The sequence below is a fragment of the Macaca nemestrina genome, chromosome 1 (genome assembly GCF_043159975.1).
Source record: "Macaca nemestrina isolate mMacNem1 chromosome 1, mMacNem.hap1, whole genome shotgun sequence".
In the NCBI taxonomy this organism is placed as follows: Eukaryota; Metazoa; Chordata; class Mammalia; order Primates; family Cercopithecidae; genus Macaca; species Macaca nemestrina.
Window position 1 is genome coordinate 86,555,731 of NC_092125.1, and position 24,572 is coordinate 86,580,302.

General features: G+C 54.6%; 1 protein-coding gene across 28 annotated transcripts in view; it reads left to right on the forward strand.

Annotated features, from left to right (window-relative positions):
• LOC105499675 (obscurin, cytoskeletal calmodulin and titin-interacting RhoGEF) overlaps nucleotides 1-24,572 on the forward strand; it is a 166,334-nt gene that overhangs the window by 90,764 nt on the left and 50,998 nt on the right. For 16 of the 28 annotated variants that reach the window (XM_071081770.1, XM_071081732.1, XM_071081737.1 and 13 more), the window contains 19 exons: nucleotides 241-504; nucleotides 4,049-4,312; nucleotides 4,677-4,940; nucleotides 5,495-5,758; nucleotides 6,735-7,001; nucleotides 7,183-7,449; nucleotides 7,541-7,813; nucleotides 8,401-8,673; nucleotides 9,386-9,582; nucleotides 9,768-9,843; nucleotides 13,881-14,153; nucleotides 15,066-15,332; nucleotides 16,099-16,371; nucleotides 16,980-17,255; nucleotides 17,837-18,124; nucleotides 18,265-18,546; nucleotides 19,255-19,628; nucleotides 21,935-22,805; nucleotides 23,894-24,172. In XM_071081770.1, coding sequence (XP_070937871.1) covers nucleotides 241-504; nucleotides 4,049-4,312; nucleotides 4,677-4,940; nucleotides 5,495-5,758; nucleotides 6,735-7,001; nucleotides 7,183-7,449; nucleotides 7,541-7,813; nucleotides 8,401-8,673; nucleotides 9,386-9,582; nucleotides 9,768-9,843; nucleotides 13,881-14,153; nucleotides 15,066-15,332; nucleotides 16,099-16,371; nucleotides 16,980-17,255; nucleotides 17,837-18,124; nucleotides 18,265-18,546; nucleotides 19,255-19,628; nucleotides 21,935-22,805; nucleotides 23,894-24,172 — 5,592 coding nt within the window. The remainder of the gene's footprint in view (nucleotides 1-240; nucleotides 505-4,048; nucleotides 4,313-4,676; nucleotides 4,941-5,494; nucleotides 5,759-6,734; nucleotides 7,002-7,182; nucleotides 7,450-7,540; nucleotides 7,814-8,400; nucleotides 8,674-9,385; nucleotides 9,583-9,767; nucleotides 9,844-13,880; nucleotides 14,154-15,065; nucleotides 15,333-16,098; nucleotides 16,372-16,979; nucleotides 17,256-17,836; nucleotides 18,125-18,264; nucleotides 18,547-19,254; nucleotides 19,629-21,934; nucleotides 22,806-23,893; nucleotides 24,173-24,572) is intronic. The other 12 variants (XM_071081836.1, XM_071081758.1, XM_071081801.1 and 9 more) reach the window with 7 other exon arrangements.

Genomic DNA, 24,572 nt, shown 5'->3' on the forward strand with positions numbered 1-24,572 from the left:
CTCTAACTGGGACCCTCTAGGTTTCTCCTGCCTCCCCTTCTCATCAGGAGATGTCCTGCTCATGCATGTCCCTGTGTGTTCTCTGTGCCTCCTGGGCCATTTGCCTTCTCATTGTTTGTATATTGCTCATCTTGCTGTGGTCCTTTGGTGGCTTGTGTGGCTCGTTATTGGTGTCCATGTTCTGTCCAAAAAATCCTCCAGACAGTCTGATGATATCAGTGACTGTTTGGTACTTCTCAGCCCTGCCTGCCAGATTCATAGAGGATATGAGAAGTCAGAAGGCCACAGAAGGGACTACAGTCACACTGCAATGTAAGCTAGGAAAGGCGGCCCCCGTGGAGTGGAGAAAGGGGCCCAACACCCTCAGAGATGGGGACAGATACAGCCTGAAGCAGGATGGGACCAGGTGTCAGCTGCAGATTCATGGCCTGGTCATAGCAGATGCTGGAGAATACTCGTGCATATGTGAGCAGGAGAGGACCTCGGCCACGCTCACTGTCAAGGGTAAAGACCACATGTGACCACCTGAATGACTTTTGTCTTCCCCAACTTAACCCACATGGTCTGTGCTCTCCCAGTGTCTCTCAATGTCGTTGACATTTTATTCAGTCACTCATCTGTGCGGTCCCTCCAACAGATGCACACTGAGAACCCACTTGGATGACCTCATCTAGGGCCTGGGCATACAGACCCCAGGGGTCAGGACAGGGAGAGCAGCAGACAGGTGTCAGGGTCCAGGAGAGCTGTCTGGGGCCCCTGCCATCTTGCAAGGGCCTGTGGATGTCCACCAGCTCTTGGGACCCAGGCACGGAGGTCAGGAAATGTGTCCTTTGACAGACATAGCAATGGCTTAGGCCAGGCCCCTCTTCAGTCTGGTGAGTGTTTTGATTGATCCTTGTGGTCATTCTAAGCTTCTAAAGGAGTATTGTCTTCATCTGCTCAGGCTAACGTAACAAATCACTGCAGACAGTGTGGCTCAAATAACAGAGATTTATTTTCTCAGAAGTGGGCTGAAATCTCAAGACCAAGGTGTCAGCTCCTTTATTCTTGTAGATGGCTGTCTTCTCCCCATGTCTTCATATGGTTGTCCTTCTGTGTGCATATGTGTGTCCTAATAACCTCTTTTTATAAGAGCACCAGTCATACTGGATTTGGAACCACCCTAACAACCTCATTTTACCTTTCAATGATTGTCTTTAAATACAGTGACATTCTGAAGTGTACTGGGGGTTAGGACTTCAACATACGCATTTTTTCTGAGGTGCAATTCAGACCATAACACTCCACCATGTGGATTGTCAAAATTCATGGCCTTTCTCACATGCGAAATATGTTTACTTCTTTCTAACAGTCCCAAATCTTAGCCCATTTCAGTATCAACTAGTCCAAATCACCTCTAAATATAATCTGAGTCAACTGTGAGGGAGACAAAGTGTGACTCATCCAGAGGCAAAATTTTTCTTCATCTGTGAGGCTGAGAAATCAGACAAGTTATTTGCTTTGAAGTCACAATGGTGGGACAGGCATAGGATGGACATTCTTAATCAGGGAAAAACTGGAAAGGAGAAATGGGTCATGGGTCCCAAGCAAGATGTAACCCTAGCAGGACAAATATCATTAGGTTTTAAGGCTTTGGATTAATGCCCTGTCCTCTGGACCCAATAGGATTGCAACTCTACCCCCTCAGCCCTGAGTGGAGGTGTCTGGCTCTCTGTAACTGAGGAGGAGACAGCCTTACTTCTGGAGCCTGTGCCCTCTACCCCCTGGTTATAGTGCCATTCCTGTCAACCCCTGAACCAATTTTGGGGTCATTATTCCTTTTTCTTGCGGAATATCATGTTTATATCCATGTAGCTCTATTGGCCCATCCTGTGGATTCTCAGAAGTCTGACATCCTTCATTCATTTTGTCCCATCTCTGTTCCAATCAATTCAAGCTAGCACAGCATTTCCTCTGGTATAAAGGTCTCAAAAACTTTGTCCCATGCGATCTATGTGGATCAAAGCCACCAGACAAGAGTTTTCCACAGATCTTTCCTTGATGATCTCATTTTTATTACTGACTTCTGCTGAGAGGGCTGAATGGATCCATAAACCACACACCTGATCTGTTTAGCAAATGGTTGTCCAGCATTGATATTCTCCCAGAATAATGCTTTCTCAATTTTTTTTTTTTTTTTTTTTTTTTTTTTTTTTTTTTTTTTTTTTTGCAGTACGTATAGCCTGAAAATTTTTCTGTATCTTCAAGTTCTGGTTCCTTTTTGCTTAACAAATCCTTTTTGAATTTTATCTCTCTCCTCTCACATTTTCATATTAGACAGAAACCAGGCTATGGTTTCAATTCTTTGCTTAGAAACTTCCTCAGGTAAATATATCCAATTTTGTTGTTTGCAAGTCCTACCTTCCACAGAACACTAGAATAAAATTTGACCAGGTTTTTGGCCACTGTATAACAGTGATAGTCTTTCTCCAGTTTTTAATAATATGTCTCCCATTGTCATCTGAGGCTTGACCAGAATCACTTTTAACACCCATGTTTTCACCAACAATTGCTGCCTGCAAACCCCAGTTTTTGGCATGCGCCTGAAATATCTTTCAGCTACCTCCCATTACGAAGTTCTAAAGCCACATCCACATTTATAGGTATTTGTTCCTTTGGCACCCCACTCCTGGTACCAAAGTCTGAATTTGTTTGCTTGGATTGCCATAAAGAAAGTATCATAGACTGGGTGGTATAAATAACAGAAATGTATTTCCTCACCATTCTGGAGACTAGATGGTTTGAGTTCCAGGTGTCAGTAGGGTTGGCTCCTTCTGAGGCCTCTCTCCTTGGCTTGTAGGCAGCCATTTTCTCTGTGTCTTCACTGGTCCTTCTGTGTTTGTGTCCTAATTTCCTTTTCTTATGAGGACAGCATTTATATTGGATTAGATGCCACCCTTGTGATCCCATTTAGCGTTAATCACCTCTTTAAAGGCCCTATCTCAAAAACAGTCATATTCTGATAGTGGAAGTTAGGACTTCAATGTTTGACTTCTGTAGAAACACAACCCATAGCAGGCTATGGCTATGTAATTGGGTTAGGCTCTGCTCTGCTAACTTGTGAGCCCCCTGCCTGGAGTCAGGAGGCAAGAGAGAATGGTAGATTGGAGGTTCAGAGGTGTGGTTCGAGGCCACATCTGGTGTCTTCATGATCTAGGTGATATGAATCAGGGTAATATGTGGGAATGTGGATTCGTAGGGTCAGTCCAGGAGCATGTTAGATGGAGGTAGCAGGGCATTGTGTGGGCTGGGATGTTGTACAGTGAGCTGAGATATATCTAAGCATGGGCAGTGCTGGATGGAAGGCCTGTCTGGTCAGGCTGTCTCTTGTGTGAGGGATGACAAGGGATCAGTGGATATTGGGACCTGAAGGTGCCTCCTATGTCATCATAGAGAGATGTCCATCACATTATTGCATATGTGGGTTGCAAGTTGGAGGAGCCTGTCTTGCTTCCCCATGATGAAAGTTCACAGGTAGGACAAGATGCCCTCTGAGAAGAGATCCAGAATGGAGCCCATCTCCCACCCAATCTGCACCTCACAGGCAGAATGTAGGAAGTCTTCACTGTCAAATGCACTTTGGTCCACCTCATCCCAAGTCCCTCCAGCCTTCCTGCTTCTGTTTTCTTCCTCGATGTTCAGGTGTGTCCCTCAGATCCTCCCGAGGGCTTGATGGCTTCTGTCCATGTGACCCTTCGTACCCCTGCCTGCCCAATTCACACAAGATCTGAAGACCAAGGAGGCCTCAGAAGGGGCCACAGCCACACCACAGTGTGAGCTGAGCAAGGTGGTCCCTGTGGAATGGAAGGAGGGACCTGAGACCCTCAGAGATGGGGACTGTGTTCTCTGTTCCTCCTGGGCCATGTGCTTTCTCACCCTCTGTACATTCATTTGCTCATTCTGCCATGGTCCTGTGGTGGTTTGTGTGCCTCCTTGTGTGTGTCTGTGTCCTGTCCACAGAATCGTCTAGTTATTCTGATGATCTCAGTGACTGCTTGGTCCTTCCCAGCCCTCCCGGCCAGATTCATAGAAGATGTGAGAAATCACGAAGCTACAGAAGGGGCCACGGCTGTGCTGCAGTGTGAGCTGAGCAAGGTGGCCCCTGTGGAGTGGCAGAAGGGGTCTGAGACCCTTAGAGATGGGGACAGATACAGTCTGAGGCAGGACGGAACGAGGTGTGAGCTGCAGATTCGTGGCCTGGCTGTGGAGGATACTGGAGAGTATTTGTGTGTATGCGGGCAGGAGAGGACCTCAGCTACACTCACCGTCAGGGGTAAAGATCCCGTGTGGTCACATGGACTTGCGGCTTGGGATCTATGTGTCTCTGTGTCACCACTTTCTACTTCCAAATGTGGCATCCCTGTGGGAACCCTGAAGTTGTCTGTCCTCTAACTGGGGTCCTCTGGGCATCTCCTGCCTCCCCTTCTCTTCATCAGGAGATGTCCTCCTGTTCATCCCCATCCCTGCATGTTCTCTGTTCCTCTTGGGCCAGGTGCTTTCTCGCCTTCCGTACATTCGTTTGCTCATTCTGCCATGGTCCTTTGGTGGTTTGTGTGGCTCCTTGTGTGTGTCTGTGTCCTGTCCACAGAGTTGTCCAGATAGTCTGATGATCTCAGCGACTGCTTGGTCCTTCCCAGCCCTGCCAGCCAGATTCATAGACAACATGACAAACCAGGAGGCCAGAGAAGGGACCACAGCCACACTGCAGTGTGAACTGAACAAGGCGGCCCCTGTGGAGTGGAGGAAGGGACCTGAAACCCTCCGAGATGGGGACAGACACAGCCTGAGGCAGGACGGGACCAGGTGTGAGCTACAGATTCGTGGCCTGGCTGTGGCAGATGCCGGGGAGTACTCGTGCATTTGTGGGCAGGAGAGGACCTCAGCCACACTCACCATCAGGGGTAAAGATCACATGTGGCCAAGCAAAGCCATGTTCTAGTGTGCCAGTACTGATTTCATGCCCTCCGTCTCCTCTCATTCCGTGTCGTCTCCCTGTGTCCATGTCATCCTGTTCCCATAATTCCACAGAATCCCTTCCAGCCTCCTGGGCTGTTGCAGAAACCAGGAGAAAACAGCATCTCCAGCCAGCTCCCACCTGTGTATCAGCATGGGTTCAGTCATGTTGCCCTGTTGGGCTCTATGTCTTGTCCTCCATTCTCTCATATTCTGTCCACCAAAGTGCTCCAGATGATCTGATTTTCATGTGTGATTGACCCTCTCCAGCTCTGTATGTGCCAGATTCATACAAAGACCTAGGCGTGAGGAGGCCACAGAAGGGGCCATGGTCATGTGCTGTACAGCCTGGACTGAGGGAAGCCACAGTGCACAGCCTGTGCTCAGCACATCCCGATGTGGCTCATGTCCATTTGGGTTCTGTGTCTTTTCTGTCATCCGTGTCCTGTCTCTTCTGTGGGCTCAGAGGCATGATTATGTCCTTATCTTCTGACCTCCCCAGCCTTGCCTGCCAAGTTCACAAAGGGTCTGAAGAATGAAGAGGCCACAGAAGGGGCCACAGCTATGCTGCAATGTGAGCTGAGCAAGGTGGCCCCTGTTGAGTGGAGGAAGGGACCTGAAACCCTCAGAGATGGGGACAGATATAGCCTGAGGCAGGACGGGACCAGATGTGAGCTGCAGATTCATGGCCTGTCCGTGGCAGACACTGGGGAGTACTCATGTGTATGTGGGCAGGAGAAGACGTCAGCCACTCTCATTGTCAAGGGTAATGACCACATGTGGCCACATGGACTGATGTGGGTGTGTGTCTTTCCTCCATGTGCAGTCACAGGGACAGCACACTTTCTCCTTGTGGATGCTCCTTTCCTCTTCCTCCTGCTGTTTCCTCTGTCCCCTCTGCTCATGGGTTCCAACGTTATCCCGTGCCCTGGTATCTATACTGAGCTTCAGCCATGTGACCTTGTGTACCAGTCATGGTTGTAGGGAAGGAATTCCCACCTTGTCTCTCTCCCCCTGCCTCCCATCACTACCTAATCAATCCAACTTTCTGCCATCCTTCATTTGAGACCTGAAGTCTTTTAGCCACAGGGTCTCATGTCCTTCTCGGAGGGAGGCCTTTGGTGCCCAGGAAAGGGAGGCAGGACCTAGAGCCCTGGGCCCTGCAGGCTGGCCCTGGTTCTCAGTGTAGCCTTGTGGGGCAAACAGCCCCCATGACACCTGAGGGTCTAAGGGAACCCGGTCCCTGCCCTGGAGTCTGGGGGACATGGCCCTGTCCTGGGGTCTGGAAGACATGGCCTCACTCTGGAGTCTGAATACACATTCCTGCCCTGGGATTTGGGTGCCCACGGAGGGGAGGTGGAACCTATAGCCCTGGGCCCTGGCCTCGCCCTGGGATCTGGGGGACTCAGCTCTGCCCTTGGGTATGGGGTACAGGGCCTCACCTTGGGTTCTGAAGTACACATCCTTGCCCTGGGCTCTGGAGGGTGTGGCTCTGTGGGGGTTGGGAGTAGGGTCCTGGCTGAGAGGACAGCCTCCTAAGCCCTGGGTAGATCTAGCCCCTCCCTGCTTTCCCACCACGCTGCCTTCTCACTCCTGAATCACAGACTGGTGGTACCATCTGAGGCAGCACCGCCTGTGGAGCCAGGCCAGGGAGCTGGGAGGAGCCCAGGTCCTCATCTGCCGGCCTGGAGAGCGATGCCTGGTGTAGATCTGGAGCTGACCCTGCCCCTTGCTCCTTGCAGCCCCACAGCCAGTGTTCCGGGAGCCGCTGCAGAGTCTGCAGGCAGAGGAGGGCTCCACAGCCACCCTGCAGTGTGAGCTGTCTGAGCCCACTGCTACAGTGGTCTGGAGCAAGGGTGGCCTGCAGCTGCGGGCCAATGGGCGCCGGGAGCCACGGCTTCAGGGCTGCACTGCGGAGCTGGTGTTACGGGGCCTACGACGTGAAGACACTGGAGAATACACTTGCACCTGTGGCTCCCAGGCCACCAGCGCCACCCTCACTGTCACAGGTGGGAACCCAGGCTGGCCTGGCCCAGGATATAGCACAGTTCCAGTGCTTTGGGCCTGCCTCCTTCCTGGTAGCTGCTCTGGTGCGGTTCCCCCTCCCCACTTTGCCCTGTATCACACTTGTTCATTCCCCCTTATAGCTCCTCAGGGACCTGCCCTCACGCCCTGCTCCCTTCCCTGCAGCTGCCCCTGTGCGGTTCCTCCAAGAGCTGCAGCCCCAGGAGGTGGATGAGGGAGGCACAGCACACTTACGCTGTGAGCTGAGCCGGGCGGGTGCAAGCGTGGAGTGGCGCAAGGGCTCCCTGGAGCTCTTCCCTTGTGCCAAGTACCAGATGGTGCAGGATGGTGCAGCTGCGGAGCTGCTGGTACACGGAGTGGAGCAGGAGGATGCGGGTGACTACACGTGCGACACAGGCCACACACACAGCATGGCCAGCCTCTCTGTCCGTGGTGAGCTGCTCACCAACCCCTGCCTCCCACAGCCCCTCACCCTTGGTCAGAGGCAAGAAGTGTTAAGCATCCCTTCCTGCATCCCCCGCAGTCCCCAGGCCCAAGTTCGAGACCCGGCTGCAGAGCCTGGAGCAGGAGACGGGTGACATAGCCCGGCTGTGCTGTCAGCTGAGCGATGCAGAGTCGGGTGCCACGGTGCAATGGCTCAAGGAGGGTGTGGAGCTGCATGCGGGCCCCAAGTACGAAATGCGGAGCCAGGGGGCCATGCGGGAGCTGCTGATCCACCAACTGGAGGCCAAGGACACGGGCGAGTATGCCTGCGTGACAGGTGGCCAGAAAACCACTGCCTCCCTCAGGGTCACAGGTGAGTGGTGGAGCCTCCCAGAGGAGAGGGTGAGCCCTTCCCTGCCATCCCACCCGCTTATGGTTGCCTTCTGGGTGCACCTGAGTCCCCTGCTCTCACGCTGTCTTCCTCCTCACCCTCGCACCTCCCAGTGTCCCTGTCAGGGCTCTCCGAGAGAACCTGGGCAGCAAGGAAACAGGCTGCAGCCCCTCAAGCCCACCCCTGAGGCCGGTGCGAGGGTGCGCTGCTGAGCCCCCACCTATTTCTCCTATAAGCCTTGCCTCCCTGCTGTGCTAGCCAGGATGGGGCTGGCTGCGTTGTGGGAGTTGACAGGCAGTTGGGTGTCCCACGACCCCTTCCCATTCCTCAGACACAACTGCCCTCTTGGCCCACACTTCCAGCCCAGGTTCTGTCCCCAAAGAGCTCAGTGTCATGGCAGGATCTGTGCTTGTGAGCACATCAGGAAACAAAAGCCATGTGGGACAGATGGGCCATGGCAGAAGAGTGTGAGGGTGCCCAGGAAGACTTCCTGGAGGAGTGGGCATGGGAGCTTGGCCTAGGCTCTTTTACCTGGCTGGTAAAGGGAACCATCTCGCCCCACCCCTCAGAGCCTGAGGTGACCATTGTGCGGGGGCTGGTTGATGCAGAAGTGCTGGCCAATGAGGATGTTGAGTTCAGCTGCGAGGTGTCCAGGGCTGGAGCCACAGGCATGCAGTGGTGCCTACAAGGCCTGCCACTGCAAAGCAATGAGGTGACAGAAGTGACTGTGCAGGATGGCCGCATCCACACACTGCGACTGAAGGGTGTGACACCTGAGGATGCTGGCACTGTCTCCTTCCATTTGGGCAACTGTGCTTCCTCCGCCCAGCTCACCATCAGAGGTAGCCACAGGCAGGCCCCACCAGTGACTGCACGGGGTTAGAATGTCTGGGCCCTGCTGGGTATGGAGCCAGACAGCAAAGGTTCCTGCCTTTGGAGGCTGGGGCCTGGCAGGGAGGTGGACCTGTGAGCTGGCATTTCAGGGTGGCCCCAGGATGTCAGAGGAGAGTAGGCTGTGTCAGGCTGGTGAGGCAGGTGGTTGTGAGCTTCCAATAGGCTGACACAGTGTTAGAGTTTGGGTCTTGGCCCTCGTGGCGGGGCCACTGCAAACCATAGCCCACTCCCAGCCCTCAGTCATCTGCACCATCTCCTCTAGTTCTCACACTAGTCCCATTTACCCACCCGTCATCCATCCTTTCATTCATCCATTTACCATTCACCCATTCATCCACCCATTCACTATCCATCCATCCATCATCCATCCATTATCCATCGATCCATCCACAATCCATCTGTTTATCCATTGATCAGCCATCCATCCATCCACCCATTATCCATCCATTCATTCCTCCATTGATCCATTCACCCATCCACTGTCCATTAGAGCAGACTCTGCCTGCAACTGGAGTGGGGAGCTGAGAACAGGCCCCCATGTGCATGTCTTTGTGCGTGGGGGAGGATACCCAGGGATGGACTCCCAGGACGATGAGACTGTGCTGATTGAGGGGGCACCTCAGACGCTGAGGCTGACACCCATGCCTCCCCTGTGTCCAGCTCCTGAGGTGACCATCCTGGAGCCCCTGCAGGACGTGCAGCTCAGTGAGGGCCAGGATGCCAGCTTCCAGTGCCGGCTATCCAGAGCTTCAGGCCAGGAAGCCTGCTGGGCTTTAGGAGGGGTGCCCCTGCAGGACAACGAGATGAATGACATCACTGTGGAGCAGGGCACACTCCACCTGCTTACCCTGCACAAGGTGAGGCCTCTGGGACCTGAGTGTACCAGGACAGGAATGCTTCCAACTCCATTCAGGAAGGTCTTCCACCAGGGGGTTGTGTTGGGGAAGTGATGACCTCCTGTCACTGAGGTCTGGCAAGCTGGCTGGGCTCCTGGTCGGGATAGGGGCTCTCAGGGCCAAGCATGTCTCTCCCTGCTTCCTAGGTGACCCTTGAAGATGCTGGAACTGTCAGTTTCCACGTGGGCACGTGTAGCTCTGAGGCCCAGCTGAAAGTCACAGGTGGGCAGCCCCCTTCCACACCGGTCACTCTTCCTTGCAAATGCCCAGCTTCCTGGGCACCAGAACGTCCCACCCATTGGCAGCTGTCAGCGGGCAGGGGGCAGAAACCCAAGACTTCCTACAGTGATCTTGTCTTGGGGCTGGCAATTTTCCAACCCCTGGCCACTGAAGCCAAGGACCAGAGAGGTCACTGGCGAGTAGGCTGGTGAAGGTAGTCTTGAGAAATTCCAGGGTGTGTGTGGGGTCCCTGTCCAGGATTAATGCCACCTGTGGGAGGGAGATGGGGGGCCCAGCTGCCATAGACTTGGGCCCTAAGGTGGAGGCAGGACCTTCCTGACTTCCATCCTCCAAAAGCCTACTCCTATGCTACGGATGCACGCACATGCCAGCGCATCTATGTTTACACACATCTGCATGCCTGACAGGCTCAAAGGTGCAGATGCAAAAGCATGCCTATGACAAGTGTATGGATTTGGGCAAGCATGCAAACAAGATTTTAGGAGCCTTCAGCCTGGGTCATACTTTGCACCCAGAGCTGGTCATCCCTGAGTGCTTGTCCTTGAGTGTTCTTCCCCTACTGTCCTGCCTTTAGGTCTCAAATGGGTCCCATCTGTGTACTCATCATCCATCTGTTCATCCATTTATCCATTTACCTATCCACCTTCCATCCATCTGCTATCCACCATCCATCCATCATCTGGCCATTCATCTATCATCCATCCTTCTATCATCTGTCCATCAGTCCATTCATAATCCATCCAGTCATCCATACAGCTACCATCCATCCATTCACCATCAACCAGCCATCCATTCACCATCCACCCATCCACCATCCATCCATTTACTATTCATCTATCCATCCCGCTGTTCCTCCATTCATCCATCCATCTGCCCATTCACCATCCATACATCATTTATACATCCTCCATTCGTCTATTCGTTATCCATTCACACACCCACCATCCATCCACCCACCCACTGATCCATCTGCTATCCGTCCATTTACTATCCATCTATCCATCCACTATCCATTCACCCATCCTTCCATTCATCTACCATCCACCCATCCATCCATCTATTCACCTGTCTACCATCCATCTACCCTTCCCCCATCCACTCATGTATTCATCACTCACTCATCCACTATTCAGCTATCTTTCCATTCATCCACCATCTATCCACCATCCATCATACATTCACAATCCACCTGCTATCCATTCATTCACCATAGAATATACTCTCTAAGCTCCTACCCTTTAGCAAGTCCTGAACCTCATGATGGGCCAGATGCAGTCTGCCTTCAGGGGATCCCCAATCTGTTGGAGGAGTTGGACATGGAGATAGTGTGTCCTTCATCCTAGGTGCCACCTCCCACTCCCAAGTCTTTAAAAGGAGACAGATGCAGTCAATTCTGTCACCTGTGGGTTTGGGGAAGGTTCCAGATGCCAGTGCCCTCAAGTTGAATGGTGAAGACAGGAAGTTTCCCAGGTGTCCTGAGCAGGGGCAGGATAGCAGGGGCCTGGTATGTTCATCAGAGTGGGCAACTGTATGGAGCAGCATGGAGCTGGGCTGTGCTTTGGCCCCTCTCTAGGTGAGGTATTCTCAGCCTGGGTGAGCTGACTCACATACAGACATCTGGCTGTGACCTTGTGGTGAGGGCCCTGGCACAGGTGTGTAAATGGGTGCCCATCTCAGACCTAGGTAGGTTTTAGGTGGTATGGTGGAAGAACTTGGGAACTTGCTGGAGACAAGAATGAAGAGTTGGTGGGGCAAGATGAGGAGGTGGTCAGATGTGCACTTGGGGAAGACAGTCAAGGGAAGACCAGGAGCTGGTGGTGGGGTGTCAGTGGTACACATGAGGAAGAGCATGGAGAGGCTTCCAGCGGAGGGCCTGCTTGGGTGGGCACAGGGGCTGATTTGCCTGGTGTTGTCCTAATGGGTGGCTGGTATCTCTGTAAGTTCTCCCCACCCACACTTCCTCACCCCATGGGATGGAAGTGTATTGTCTGGGCTTTGCCAACTGCAGTTTCTCTCTCTTTGTGAGGAGGCTCACAGGATGGTCTCGGGAAGTTACTTAGGGGCAAGCAACGATGGAGGGCGGCATCTCCGTTGCCCGATTCCAGGCAGCAGGTGGTGGAATAAGCCTTTGGTTCTGTCTTCCTCCCTTGCCTGTGTGGTGTGGGGTTCAACTGTGTGGGCAGCAGTAGCCTGGGCAAGTTCTATCTGCCATGACCACACTGAGTTTCCATCTGAGAGGTGGATGGGAGGAGGAGAGTGTGGAAGGCACAGGGCAGGCAGTGACCACAAACATGTCTGGGCAGCTCCTTGAGTTTGGGCCCTGCTGTGTGACCAGGCAGGGAGCAGTTGCCACTCCATATAAGGGCCCTGGAATTCTGGGCTGAAGGGGCCTTGGAGGACATCTGGACAAAATGCCCTCTTGGGATGGGAGAAGCATCTGCTTCCATACCCCCAGGGACAGGGAACTCACTTTCTGAGGCCAACTCCCATCTGCTGACAGTAGGAGGCCCTGTGGCTTCTCCTATCCAACCCACATTGGGTCAGATAAGGCACCAAATGCCAGAAAGAACCCCAGCCATGGGGCTTGGAGCTTGTCCATTCTGCCTTCTGAGAAGGGCATGTGTGCCTGTCATCAGCCTCCTGTGGGTGAAACCAGGCATGTTCTGAAGGGGTGTGTGGGGGTGCGGGTCTATGAGCTGAGGCTGAGCCACTCTCCACGGGCTCACTGTGGGTGGCCTCTGTGTCTCCCTTTGTGATCAGGGTAGGCCAGCTTGCCTGGGTGGATTTCTATTCCATAACCCTAGGTCACCCTCCTGGTCTGGGTGATGCCTGCTCTGGCAGACCCCAGGGTGGCCCCAGTACCAGTTACTAGCCCCAAGGCTATTCTAGCAAGTCCCACTTTTGGTGGGGGTGAGGGGACAGGGTCTCCTGTTGCCCAGGCTGGAATGCAGTGATGTGAACATAGCTTAGTGTAGCCTCAACCCCCCGGGGCCCAAGCGATCCTCCCACCTCAACTTGGTGAGTAGCTGGGATTACAGGCACATGCCTCCATGGGGTCTCACTATGTTTCCCAGGCTAGTCTTGAACTCCTGGGCTCAAACAGTCCTCCCACCTTGACCTCCCAAAGTGCTGGGATTACAGACATGAGCCACTGTGCCTGGCCAAGTCCTACTTCTGACACCAATTCTACAGAACAACACACTTACTGTTTTTCTCTTATTATACTCTCATAGCACAGAACACTCTGTGACCAGATGTGTGGGGGCCATACACCAAGCGATTCTCTAGCAGACAGCAACTGGCTGTCTACAATTCAATTCTGATACTTTCTACTTGGAGTGAGAGTCAGATTTCATAGATTAAGGGCTCAGTCCCACAAGACTGCCCCACTGCAGATGCCAGTGGGAAGTCCCACGCCACCCACACTTCTGGCTGAACAGCTATGAAATGGGGTTCCCACTTCTCCTCCTTGAGTTTGATTAACTTGCTAAGACAGCTCCTAGAATTCATAGAAACACTTGTATTGAGCAGCTATTATAAAGGATACAGCTCAGGAATAGCCATGTGGAAAAGATTTAAAGGCAAAGGATGGGGGTGGGGTTGGGCATAGACCTTCCATGCCTTTTCTGGGTGTGCCATGCTCCTAGCACCTCCATATCTTCATCAACCTGGGAACTCATCAAATCTCATTCAAGAGCTTTTATAGAGCATAATCTCTGTTCCCCTCTCCCCTTCCTAGAGGTGGGAGGGTAGGAAAGTTCCAACCCTCTAAACACTTGGCCTTTCTAGAGGTCCATTCTGATGTTGTCCAGGACCCCTACCTGAGCCACATCATTAGCATAAACTCAGGTGTAGTCAAAGGAGTACATTATGAACACTCAGGAACTTCTGAGGGCTTTAGGAGCAGAGACACAATCTATTCTTGTGCCACACCCCCACACCAGTGAACCCTAAAGTGGCCCAGTCCTGTGGATTCCAGGGTGTCCCAGCCTCGCCCTCCTTCTTACCCTCTTGTGCAGAGGCAGCGCCATGCCTGGTACGTGGCTTGCAGAATGTGGATGTCTTCGCAGGGGAGGTGGCCACGTTCTCCTGTGAGGTGTCTCATGCGGGTGGGCCCGAGGCCCGCTGGTGGCTGGATGGGACCCTGCTACAGGATGGCCCCCAGAGTGCCATCACTGTGCGAGACGGGATCTTTCACACCCTCACGCTCTCAGGCCTGGGGGTGGCCGACTCCGGCACTGTCACCTTCCGCGCAGGGCCCCTGGTCTCCACGGCCAAGTTGTTGATGAAAGGTATTGGCCGATGGCAACCCCTGCCATGCTGGCACTTTTGTATGCTTCCTGCGGGCTCCTGGGATTAGGGATTGGCCCCCAGGGCCACAGAGTAGGCACCACTCTATGCATGCTGTCTGCCTACAGTGGCACAGGTGGGCATGGAGGGTGGATGAGAAGTCTGGGCTTAGGGAGTGGTGTAGCTGGACACCAACCCATGCCCTACTGGCTATCACCTTGCTGGCCGCACGTGCCCAGCCATGAAACCCAGTCCCTTGTGTAGCCAAAAGCAGCCCCTGCTGAGTCTACCCCTGCTGTCACCTGCTTCCTCCGCTGTGGGCTTAGGCTAGGTTTATGCCCTTCTGGGAAAGAGCTGGCCATATGGGAGTCCCCTCCCAGTGACTTACATGGTGGCTTTGCCCCCTGTGCACCCTCAAAGAAAATGTGGAAGGTTCACCTGAGTCCCGGGGCACACAGCCATTTGTGGAGCAGGATTTGTACAGTGGAGATGGGACAGAGACCCCAAGAAAGATGGCAGAGTCCTTGCAGAAGGGGCAAGCTGGGCTGGGGCTCTGGCTCCTGAGCCAGGGCCAGAGGGCATGGGGTGGGGGGACTTTGGAGGGTTTGTGTCCCTGTTGGGGCAGTGTGCCCAGGGCCAGAGGGAGGTAGAGGCAAAGGGGACCAGGAGGGGCTCCCCTGGAAAGATACCAAGCCCGACAGTGCTGTCTCCCATGGGTGGGGGTGAGGTGTGTCTGCGGTGGATAGCCCTGGGCTGTCGTGGTGGGCCCCCTTCCCTGGTCACTGCTCTGCCATTTCCTGCCACAGCTCTGCGCTTGCTGCCGCTGAAGCCTTTAATGCTGACAGCAGAGGGTGGGGATGGCTGCGGTGGCTCAGCTCCAGGGGCTGATATGTGTCCGGCATGTTGGCCGACAGATCCCGTGGTGGAGGTGGTCAGTGCCATGCAGGATTTGGCCGTGGAGGAGGGTGGCTCGGCCGAGCTCCTCTGCCAGTACTCACGGCCCGTGCAGGCCACATGGAAGATGGACGAGCGGGAGGTGCGCACGGATGGGCACCGTGTCATCATAGAGCAGGACTGGAACGTGGCCAGGCTGACCTTCAGGCCGGCCTTGCCCTGTGACAGTGGCATCTATTCTTGTGAGGCTGCGGGCACCCGCGTAGTGGCCCTGCTGCAAGTGCAAGGTGAGGCCGCCTGGTGGGCAGCCCCAGGCCCGGGGCAGCTTTGGCACAGCTTTGGCTGTGCAGTGATAGTGGAATGGCAGGCAGTGTCTGGTGGCTCTGGGACACAGGTGGCTCGGACAGGTGGAAACAGGCCACATAGGTGGCAAGCTCGCTACACCAGGAGCTGAGCTGTGGGTAGGCGGGGCATGCACAGCTGCTGAACTTGTGGCTTCCATGAAGAATGTGTGGCCAAATTCGAGACTCCTACACGTGAACCCACAAGAGAATTAGAAAGGGAGGGGAGAGCGGAGGAGGGCAGTGGATTAGGGAGGAGGTCTCTGGTTGTTGTGAGTCTGAGCATGGCATCCTAGGGGCCAGGCAGCAGGTCTAGTAGCTCTGTTTGGGGGTGCAGAGAAAGGGGGCTGTTTCCAGACACTGAAGCTGCAGTGGGGCCATGGCAGGTAAAGCATAGCTCTGAGCCTCATGGCTGTGTTTAAGCCCAGTTGTGCGGTTGGCGAGTTTCTAGTCTCCTGAACACCTGTGAGGTTTCTCATCTGTGAGGTCAGGAACCCAGTGCCAAAGTGGGCAGGGCATGGTGTGGCGGGGGGCGGCCTGGGTGACTACAGAGGCAGGCACGGTGGCTCCACCCTGGACACTGAGTGCCCCCCTCCACATAGCTTCTGGGGAGGGGGCATTTTGTTTGACTTTTTGTAGTTTTCAGGACACTCCCAAGGGACGTGGGGATCCTGGAAGCGCAGGCATAGTCTGAGCCTCCCTCTCCCCGCAGCCAAGAACACAGTGGTGCGGGGGCTGGAGAACGTGGAGGCGCTGGAGGGCGGCGAGGCGCTGTTCGAGTGCCAGCTGTCCCAGCCTGAGGTGGCTGCCCACACCTGGCTGCTGGACGACGAACCTGTGCGCACCTCGGAGAACGCCGAGGTGGTCTACTTTGAGAACGGCCTGCGCCACCTGCTGCTGCTCAAAAACTTGCGGCCGCAAGACAGCTGCCGGGTGACCTTCCTGGCTGGGGATATGGTGACGTCCGCGTTCCTCACGGTCCGAGGTGACTGCGCTGTGCCGGTGCGGGGCGGGGCCAGATCCCACTAGAGGCTGCGGGGGGCGGATGGCAGAGGGGGCGGGGCTGGGGGGCTGCAGCTGCAGAGGGGACGTCAGTCTCCAAGACCCTCCTGCAGGAGGCTGGGCCACCCGCGCTGCAGAGGCGCTGAGGCGCTGAGGCCCTGGTGCTGCTGGCAGGGCCGGGGAAGGGAGCGGCACAAAGGGCAGGGTTTGCCAGGGGCCGGCCCCTCCCACCTGAGGCTGGGAGCCACCCGCTCCGCAGTGGGTGGAAGCCCCGGGGCCCGAGGCTCAGGAGGGGTGCACGGTGTGTTCGCTGTGCGCCGAGACCAGAGGCTCTCCGGAGCCAGGAGGGGGACGTGTCTCTGGGACCCACAGGAGGCTGGGTTGAAGGCAGGCATGACTGGGGGCCAGATGAGAGGTGTCTCCCGCGGGAGGCTGGGCTGACTTTGAGAGAGGGGTTTGCTGGGGCCGCAGGTGGGGAGCTTCGGTCTCCCAGACCCCTCCCACCCACGCAGGTGGGAAGAAGCGAGGGTCTGAAGTCCAGGCCCTGCTCCGGCCCTTGCCCTCACACCCCTTCCTCGGGCACACCCGCAGGCTGGCGCCTGGAGATCCTGGAGCCGCTGAAAAATGCGGTGGTCCGGGCCGGTGCGCAGGCCCTCTTCACCTGCACGCTCAGCGAGGTGGTGCCCGTGGGAGAGGCGTCTTGGTACATCAATGGTGCCGCGGTGCAGCCGGATGACGCCGACTGGACTGTCACCGCCGATGGCAGTCACCACGCCCTACTGCTGCGCAGCGCCCAGCTCCTCCATGCCGGGGAGGTCACCTTCGCTTGCCGCGACGCCGTGGCTTCTGCGCAACTCACCGTGCTGGGTGGGTGGTGGGCGGGCTCCCTTCTCCCTCCCCTGCAGGTCGGGTCTGGGGCCCGCCTGGCTTCCAGAGCTTGTGGGTCTGTGGGTGACCATCCCGGGCTGGGTTCTGCAGCATCTGCCCACTGCAGAGCTTGGGGTTGACTGCCTGCAGATATGGGCCTGGCCATGGGAGTCTGGGAGGCTGCCCTTGGCCAGGCATAACGATGCATGAGTCTACCACCCTGTGGGTTCATAAGGCCAAAGTCCCCTCATTCTGCTCCACCTCCCCCTCAGCTCCCCCAACTCCTAATGCAGATCTGAGCCCAGCTCTGGGGAGACAGGAGGTGCAGAGACCACCAGGGGCTCTCCACACTGGGTGGGCTCTGGACACATATAGTCTCCATGTGACACGCAAGTGCGCCACCACGGGGCCTGGGCAGCATCCCTCACTCCCTGAGACGGGCTGGGCCACTAGGTACAGCAGCACGCTGCCTTCGGGTGCAGCCACACCACCTGCAACCAGTATCAGAGCCCAGTGGCTTCCAGAGGGGCTGTTAGTGCCGACAGGGAGCCACCCCCCTGACTGGTTCCCCTTTTCCCCAGGCCTCCCTGACCCCCCAGAGGATGCTGAAGTGGTGGCTTGCAGCAGCCACACTGTGACACTGTCTTGGGCAGCTCCCATGAGTGATGGAGGCGGTGGTCTCTGTGGCTACCGCGTGGAGGTGAAGGAGGGGGCCATGGGCCAGTGGCGGCTGTGCCACGAGCTGGTGCCTGGACCTGAGTGTGTGGTGGATGGCCTGGCCCCTGGGGAGACCTACCGCTTCCGTGTGGCAGCTGTGGGCCCAGTGGGTGCTGGGGAACCGGTTCACCTGCCCCAGACTGTGCGGCTTGGTGAGTTGCTTCACTGGGGCCTGGGGAGTTCACAGCCCCCACAAGCTAGAAGAGGGAGGGGTCCCCAGAGGTGGGGCCTGCACCCTGGGTGCATCTTTGCTGATGGAGCCTGTCTTCTGTCCGTGAATGCTGTTCCCCAGCAACGCCACCGAAGCCTGTGCCTCCCCAGCCCTCTGCCCCTGAGAGCCGGCAGGTGGCAGCTGGTGAGGATGTCTGTCTGGAGCTTGAGGTGGCAGCTGAGGCTGGCGAGGTCATCTGGCACAAGGGAAAGGAGCGCATCCAGCCCAGTGGGCGGTTCGAGGTGGTCTCCCAGGGTCGGCAACAGATGCTGGTGATCAGGGGCTTCACGGCAGAAGACCAGGGCGAGTACCACTGTGGCCCAGCCCAGGGCTCCACCTGCCCCGCAGCTGCCACCTTCCAGGGTGTGTCATCCCTGTCCTTCCAGGTTCCAGGGTGGGGAGCTTTGGTGTGGGGGTGCAGCTTGGCCTTCCTCTCACAGGCTCTCTTAGGGAAGGGCTGAGGGTCCTTTTGAGGCCCATCACATAGGAGAGACTGAGGCTGCTTAGGGAGATGTGGTAAACCCCATGTTGCAGAGTCTTGATGGCCTAGGCCAGCCTGCCTGTCCCTGAGCAGGTCCTGGGTGGTGCAGCCCTTGGTTCTCCTATTCTGGTCCCTTTAAGCTTCTGGGCCCCTGCACACAGATATCCCCTCTACTCTGAACTCCCTGAAAACCCCAGTGCTCTGAGCCCTCCCACACTCTGAGGCCTGTCCCCTGAACTCTGAGCCTGATCCTCCCTGCATGGCAGCCAGCACCCCCATGAGTCTAGGCACTCTATCCCAGAAGCAGGGCCAGAAGGGCTCAAATCAGCCCAATTTGCTTTTGCAGAGTCCTTTCCTGTTCCAGTCATCACATACCCTGTGCAGGGAGGTAGACTGTGGCCTCACTCAAAGTGGGGGAGCCAAGGCTCAGGGGCTCTGAGACTTGCAAAGATTGTGCCATCGGAAGTAGCTAGTGCCAGGTGGGGGTAGAGGCCTAGCAAGGCCACAGCCCAGCTACATACTGATAAGCAGCTGAGGTCTGGGCTGATGGCTCTGAACTAGCCCACTGACCAGTCTTTTGCCTTCCTCAGTGGCGCTGAGCCCAGCCTCTGTGGATGAGGCCCCTCCTCAGCCCAGCCTGCCCCTTGAGGCAGCCCAGGAGGGCGACCTGCACCAACTATGGGAGGCCCTGGCTCGGAAACGTCGCATGAGCCGTGAGCCCACGCTAGACTCCATTAGCGAGCTGCCTGAGGAGGATGGCCGCTCACAGCACCTGCCACAGGAGGCAGAGGAGGTGGCACCTGATCTCTCCGAAGGCTACTCCACGGCTGATGAGCTGGCACGCACTGGAGAGGCTGACCTCTCACACACCAGCTCTGATGATGAGTCCCGGGCAGGCACCCCTTCCCTGGTCACTTACCTCAAGAAGGCTGGGAGGCAAGGCACCTCACCACTGACCAGCAAGGTGAGCCCCCCCAACTTGCCCTGCAAGGAGAGGTCTGAGACCTTCACCATCCATCCATCCATCCATGCATCCATCCATCCATCCATCCAGCCATCCACTATTCATCCATTCGCCATTGATACACCCATCTATGCATCTACTCATCTATCCATCTTTTCTTCCATTCATCCACTCATCTGCCATTCATCCATCTATCCATACATCCATTCATCCATCTTTCCTTCCTTCCTTCCATGTATCTATCCATGCATCTTTCTATCCATGCATTCATCCATACACCATTCATCTATCTCTACATCCATGCATCCATCCACCATTCATCCACCCATCCATGCATCCATCCATCCACCATTCATCCATCCATGCATGCATTTTTCTATCCATCATTCATCCAACTATCCACCATTCATCTATCCATCCATCCCTGCATCCATCTACCATTCATTCACCCATCCATGCATCAATCCATCCACCATTCTTCCATCCATCCACCATTCATCTATCCATCCATTCATGCACCCGTCCACCATTCATCCACCCATCCATGCATCCATCCATCCACCATTCATCCACCATTCATCCATCCATGCATGCATCCATCCACCATTCATCCACTTATTCATGCATCCATTCATCCACCCATCTATGCATCCATCCACCATTCATCCATTCATTCATGCATCCATCCATCTAAACCACTCATCCACCCATCTATGCATCCATCAATCCATCTATCCTTCCATCCACCCATCCACCATTCATCCATCTATGCATCCATCCATCCATGCATCCACCCATCCTTTCATTCATCCAACTGCCATCCATCTATTCAATCCAACTGCCATCCATCTATTCAGGCATCCATTTTTCTGTCCTTCCATCCTTCTACCTAATCCATCCATTCATACATCTGTCTTTCCTTACTTTCATCTGTTTATGCATCATCCATCTACCATCCATCCATCCATTCATCCATCCTTCCATCCATCCATACACGATCCATCCATCAATGCATGCATTTCTTCTCTTCTGTCTGTCCACCATCCATCCTTCAATCCATGCATCTGTCTATTCTTCCTTCTATCCATCCATCCATCCATCCATCCATGTATCCGTTCCTCCTTTCATTCATTCATCCATTCATGCATTCATTCTTTCATCCACTCGTCTATGTGTCCATCTTTCTTTCCTTTCATCTATTCCTTCATCTGCCATCTATTCATCCATATGTTCATCTTTCTTTCCTTTGTTCCATCTATTCATCCACCATCTATCCATGCACACATTCTTCCTTCCATCTAGTCATGCATTCACCCATCTGCCATCTATATACTCATCCATCTATCATCTGTTCACCATCTCACCATCTGTCCATTCATCATCTTTCTATAATCCTTCCATCTGTCCATCTATGCATGTATCCATTCATCATCCATCTACCATCCTTCCATTTGTCCATCCATGTGTACTACCATCCTTCCTTCTTTTCATCTATTCACCCATCCTCCTATCTGACATGCACCCATCTACCCACTATCCATTCATGTATCTACTCACCATCCTGTTATTCATCCATCCATCTACCATCTACCCACCATCCTTCCATTCCATTCCATTCATCCATCCATCTACTATCCATCTGCCACTCCTGCACCTGTTCACCTGTTCATTCATTTGTCTGTCAGCCTGTTTACCCACCTATACAACCATACAACTCCATCCATCTGCTGTTTATCATCCATCCACCTACTCTTTCACCCATCCATCCACCATTTGTCCATAATCTATTCCTGTACTTGTTCACCTGTTTGTCTGTTTGTCTGTCAGCCTGTTTACCCACTTATCTACCCATACCACCATCTGTATAACCATTCACTCATCCACCAGCTACCCACCCACCCATCCATCTATCCATCCATCCATACACCGGTTCTCCCATTCAACCATCCATTAATTGATGTATCTCTCCATCCACCCTGCATCCATCCATTCATATACACATCTGACCATTAAAACTTTTGCCTGAAGAGTTGGAACTGGTCTCTTCATGGTGTTCTTCACAACCCTGTTCATCGTGGTCTGAGTGATTGTGTAAAGTGATTTCCAGGAAGTGGGCTTGCATTTTGGAAGGTGCTGTCAGACATCTAGGTCAAATTGAAGCTAGTGTTGGTCCAATTGGTAGGAGGAAAAAGGGCATACTGGAGCAAGACCTGGAGCTGCCCCTGCCATGCGTTCCACACCAGTCGTGCCCAGTTCCTGGCCTCAGATTCCCTATCTCACCATGACGTCAGGCTCTGTGCCCACAGGTTGGGGCCCCAGCAGCCCCCTCTGTGAAGCCACAGCAGCAGCAGGAGCCGCTGGCTGCTGTGCGCCCACCGCTGGGAGACCTGAGCACCAAAGACCTGGGTGATCCCTCAATGGACAAGGCAGCTGTGAAGATCCAGGCCGCCTTTAAGGGCTACAAGGTCCGGAAGGAGATGAAGCAGCAGGAAGGGCCTATGTTCTCCCACACATTTGGGGACACCGAGGCACAGGTAGGGGATGCCCTGCGGCTGGAGTGTGTTGTGGCCAGCAAGGCAGATGTGCGAGCCTGCTGGCTGAAGGATGGTGTGGAGCTGACCGACGGGCGGCACCATCACATCGACCAGCTTGGGGATGGCACCTGTTCTCTGCTGATCACTGGCCTGGGCCATGCTGATGCTGGCCACTACACCTGTCAGGTGAGCAACAAGTTTGGCCAGGTGGCCCACAGTGCCTGCGTGGTGGTCAGTGGGACAGAGAGTGAGGCCGAGAGCTCCTCTGGGGGTGAGCTGGACGATGCCTTCCGCCGGGCTGCCCGGCGGGTGCACCGGCTCTTCCGCACCAAAAGCCCGGCTGAGGTTTCAGACGAGGAGCTCTTCCTGAGTGCAGATGAGGGCCCTGCAGAGCCAGAGGAGCCTGCGGACTGGCAGACATACCACGAAGATGAGCATTTCATTTGCATCCGTTTTGAGGCACTCACTGAGGCCCGCCAGGCGGTAACTCGCTTCCAGGAGATGTTTGCCACACTGGGCATCGGGGTGCAGATCAACCTGGTGGAGGAGGGGCCTCGGAGGGTAGAGATGCGCATCAGCAAAGAGGCCCCCGCCCCTGTGGTGCCTCCAGAGCCATTGCCCAGCCTACTGACTTCTGATGCTGGTGAGTCTGCACACAGCCTCGGTCTGGGGTCACGAACCAGGGTGCAGAGGCAGGGAGAGGCAGGGGAGAAGGATCCAGAGTCTGCTGCAAGCTTAAGGGGTTACCCGTGCCCACCATTGGGTTCTTTGCAGGTGCAGCCCACTGAGGTGTGAAAAGCCCTGACTTTGAAGTTAAATAGAGCTGAATTTGAACTCCAACCCTGTCTTTTACTAACTATGTGCTTTGGGGGAAGCTGCTTAGCATCTCTGTGCCTCAGCTTTCACATCTGTGAAATGAGAATGGGAATGCAGTTCTACCTTGGTATACACAGAGGATGGATTTTAGAACCCTTATGTGTACCCAAATCCACACATACTCAAGTCCCCAAATCAGCCCTGCAGAACCTATATATATGAAAAGTCAGCGCTATACAGGGTTTTGCATCCCACAGATGCTGTATTTTTTTATCCAGTTTGGTTGAAAAATATCCACACATAAGTGGACCCATGCAGTTCAAATGCATGTTGTTCAAAGGTCATTTGTGTTCATTCTCTAGAATTTTTTAAAAAGGAGACTCTGAAACCTGTATAAAATGCTGCACTCCTCATGGTCCAGTCTGCTACTGTTTCCCATTCCAGCATCTAGGAGTAATTAAAAAGCCATTTCCTTATTTACTTGTATCTCTCTAGGAATGTTAAAGAGGGTAGGATGAATGACCCACAGTGTTATTTCTTGAAACTTCTCTCCAATTTTGAGCCTCTGCCTTGCTGCAAATCCCTCACCTGCTCCTCCTGGACTTACAGGCCACACAGTCTTTATCTTTGCTTTACCTCCCTTTTCCTCCCTGTTTCCAACCCTTTATCGCTTTTGCCTCAGAGCAGCTTGGGAACCAAGCTGGCAAACAGAATTCTTAGAGAACAAGGAAGAGAGAGAAGCTTAGCAGGCAAAGATACCATTCTTTTTAGCTGTCAGGGACTATGAACACTCCCATATGAATGATTGCTCTGTACATCATATGTGTCAAACCATTCATCTGGTGGCAACTTGCATGTATGTGGCAGCCGGACATGATCATTGTTCCCTGGGGCTAAATCACCCATCTATCCCAGCCCCGGTGTTCCTGACCGAGTTGCAGAACCAAGAAGTGCAGGATGGGTATCCTGTGAGCTTTGACTGTGTGGTGAGAGGTCAGCCCATGCCTAGTGTGCGTTGGTTCAAGGATGGGAAGTTGTTGGAGGAGGATGACCACTACATGATTAATGAAGACCAACAGGGTGGCCATCAGCTCATCATCACAGCCGTGGTGCCAGCAGACATGGGTGTCTACCGCTGCCTGGCTGAGAACAGCGTGGGTGTCTCCTCCACCAAGGCTGAGCTCCGTGTGGACTGTGAGTACTGCGTCTGGTTTGGTGTCTCCAGGGTGGGTGGTGTAGGGGCTCCTGAGTTGGTCTTGAGGATGATTCAGAGAGCATTCGTCTCAGGCCAGGCAGGATTTGGGGCCTCAGAGTCTTGTGGCTGATGGAAAGCTCTCTGGGAGCTAGGGCCAAGACAGGCCCCCAGTCTGGAGCCCCTTGGGGTAAGGGGTTGAGGGATCTCATTTCTGTGAGAGGCATCCTGGCTGGAACAGAGACCCAGGAAGGTTTGGAAGTGGACCTCATGGAGTAAGGTGAGGGGGTCAAGAAGGGTGAGTCCAGCCTACCCCAACCACTCCCTTGAGGTCCCTTTTGAAGGCTGTCAGATGGCTTGATCAGGAAGCCTCTCAGGAGAAGCTCAAGGGCATGGTGAATG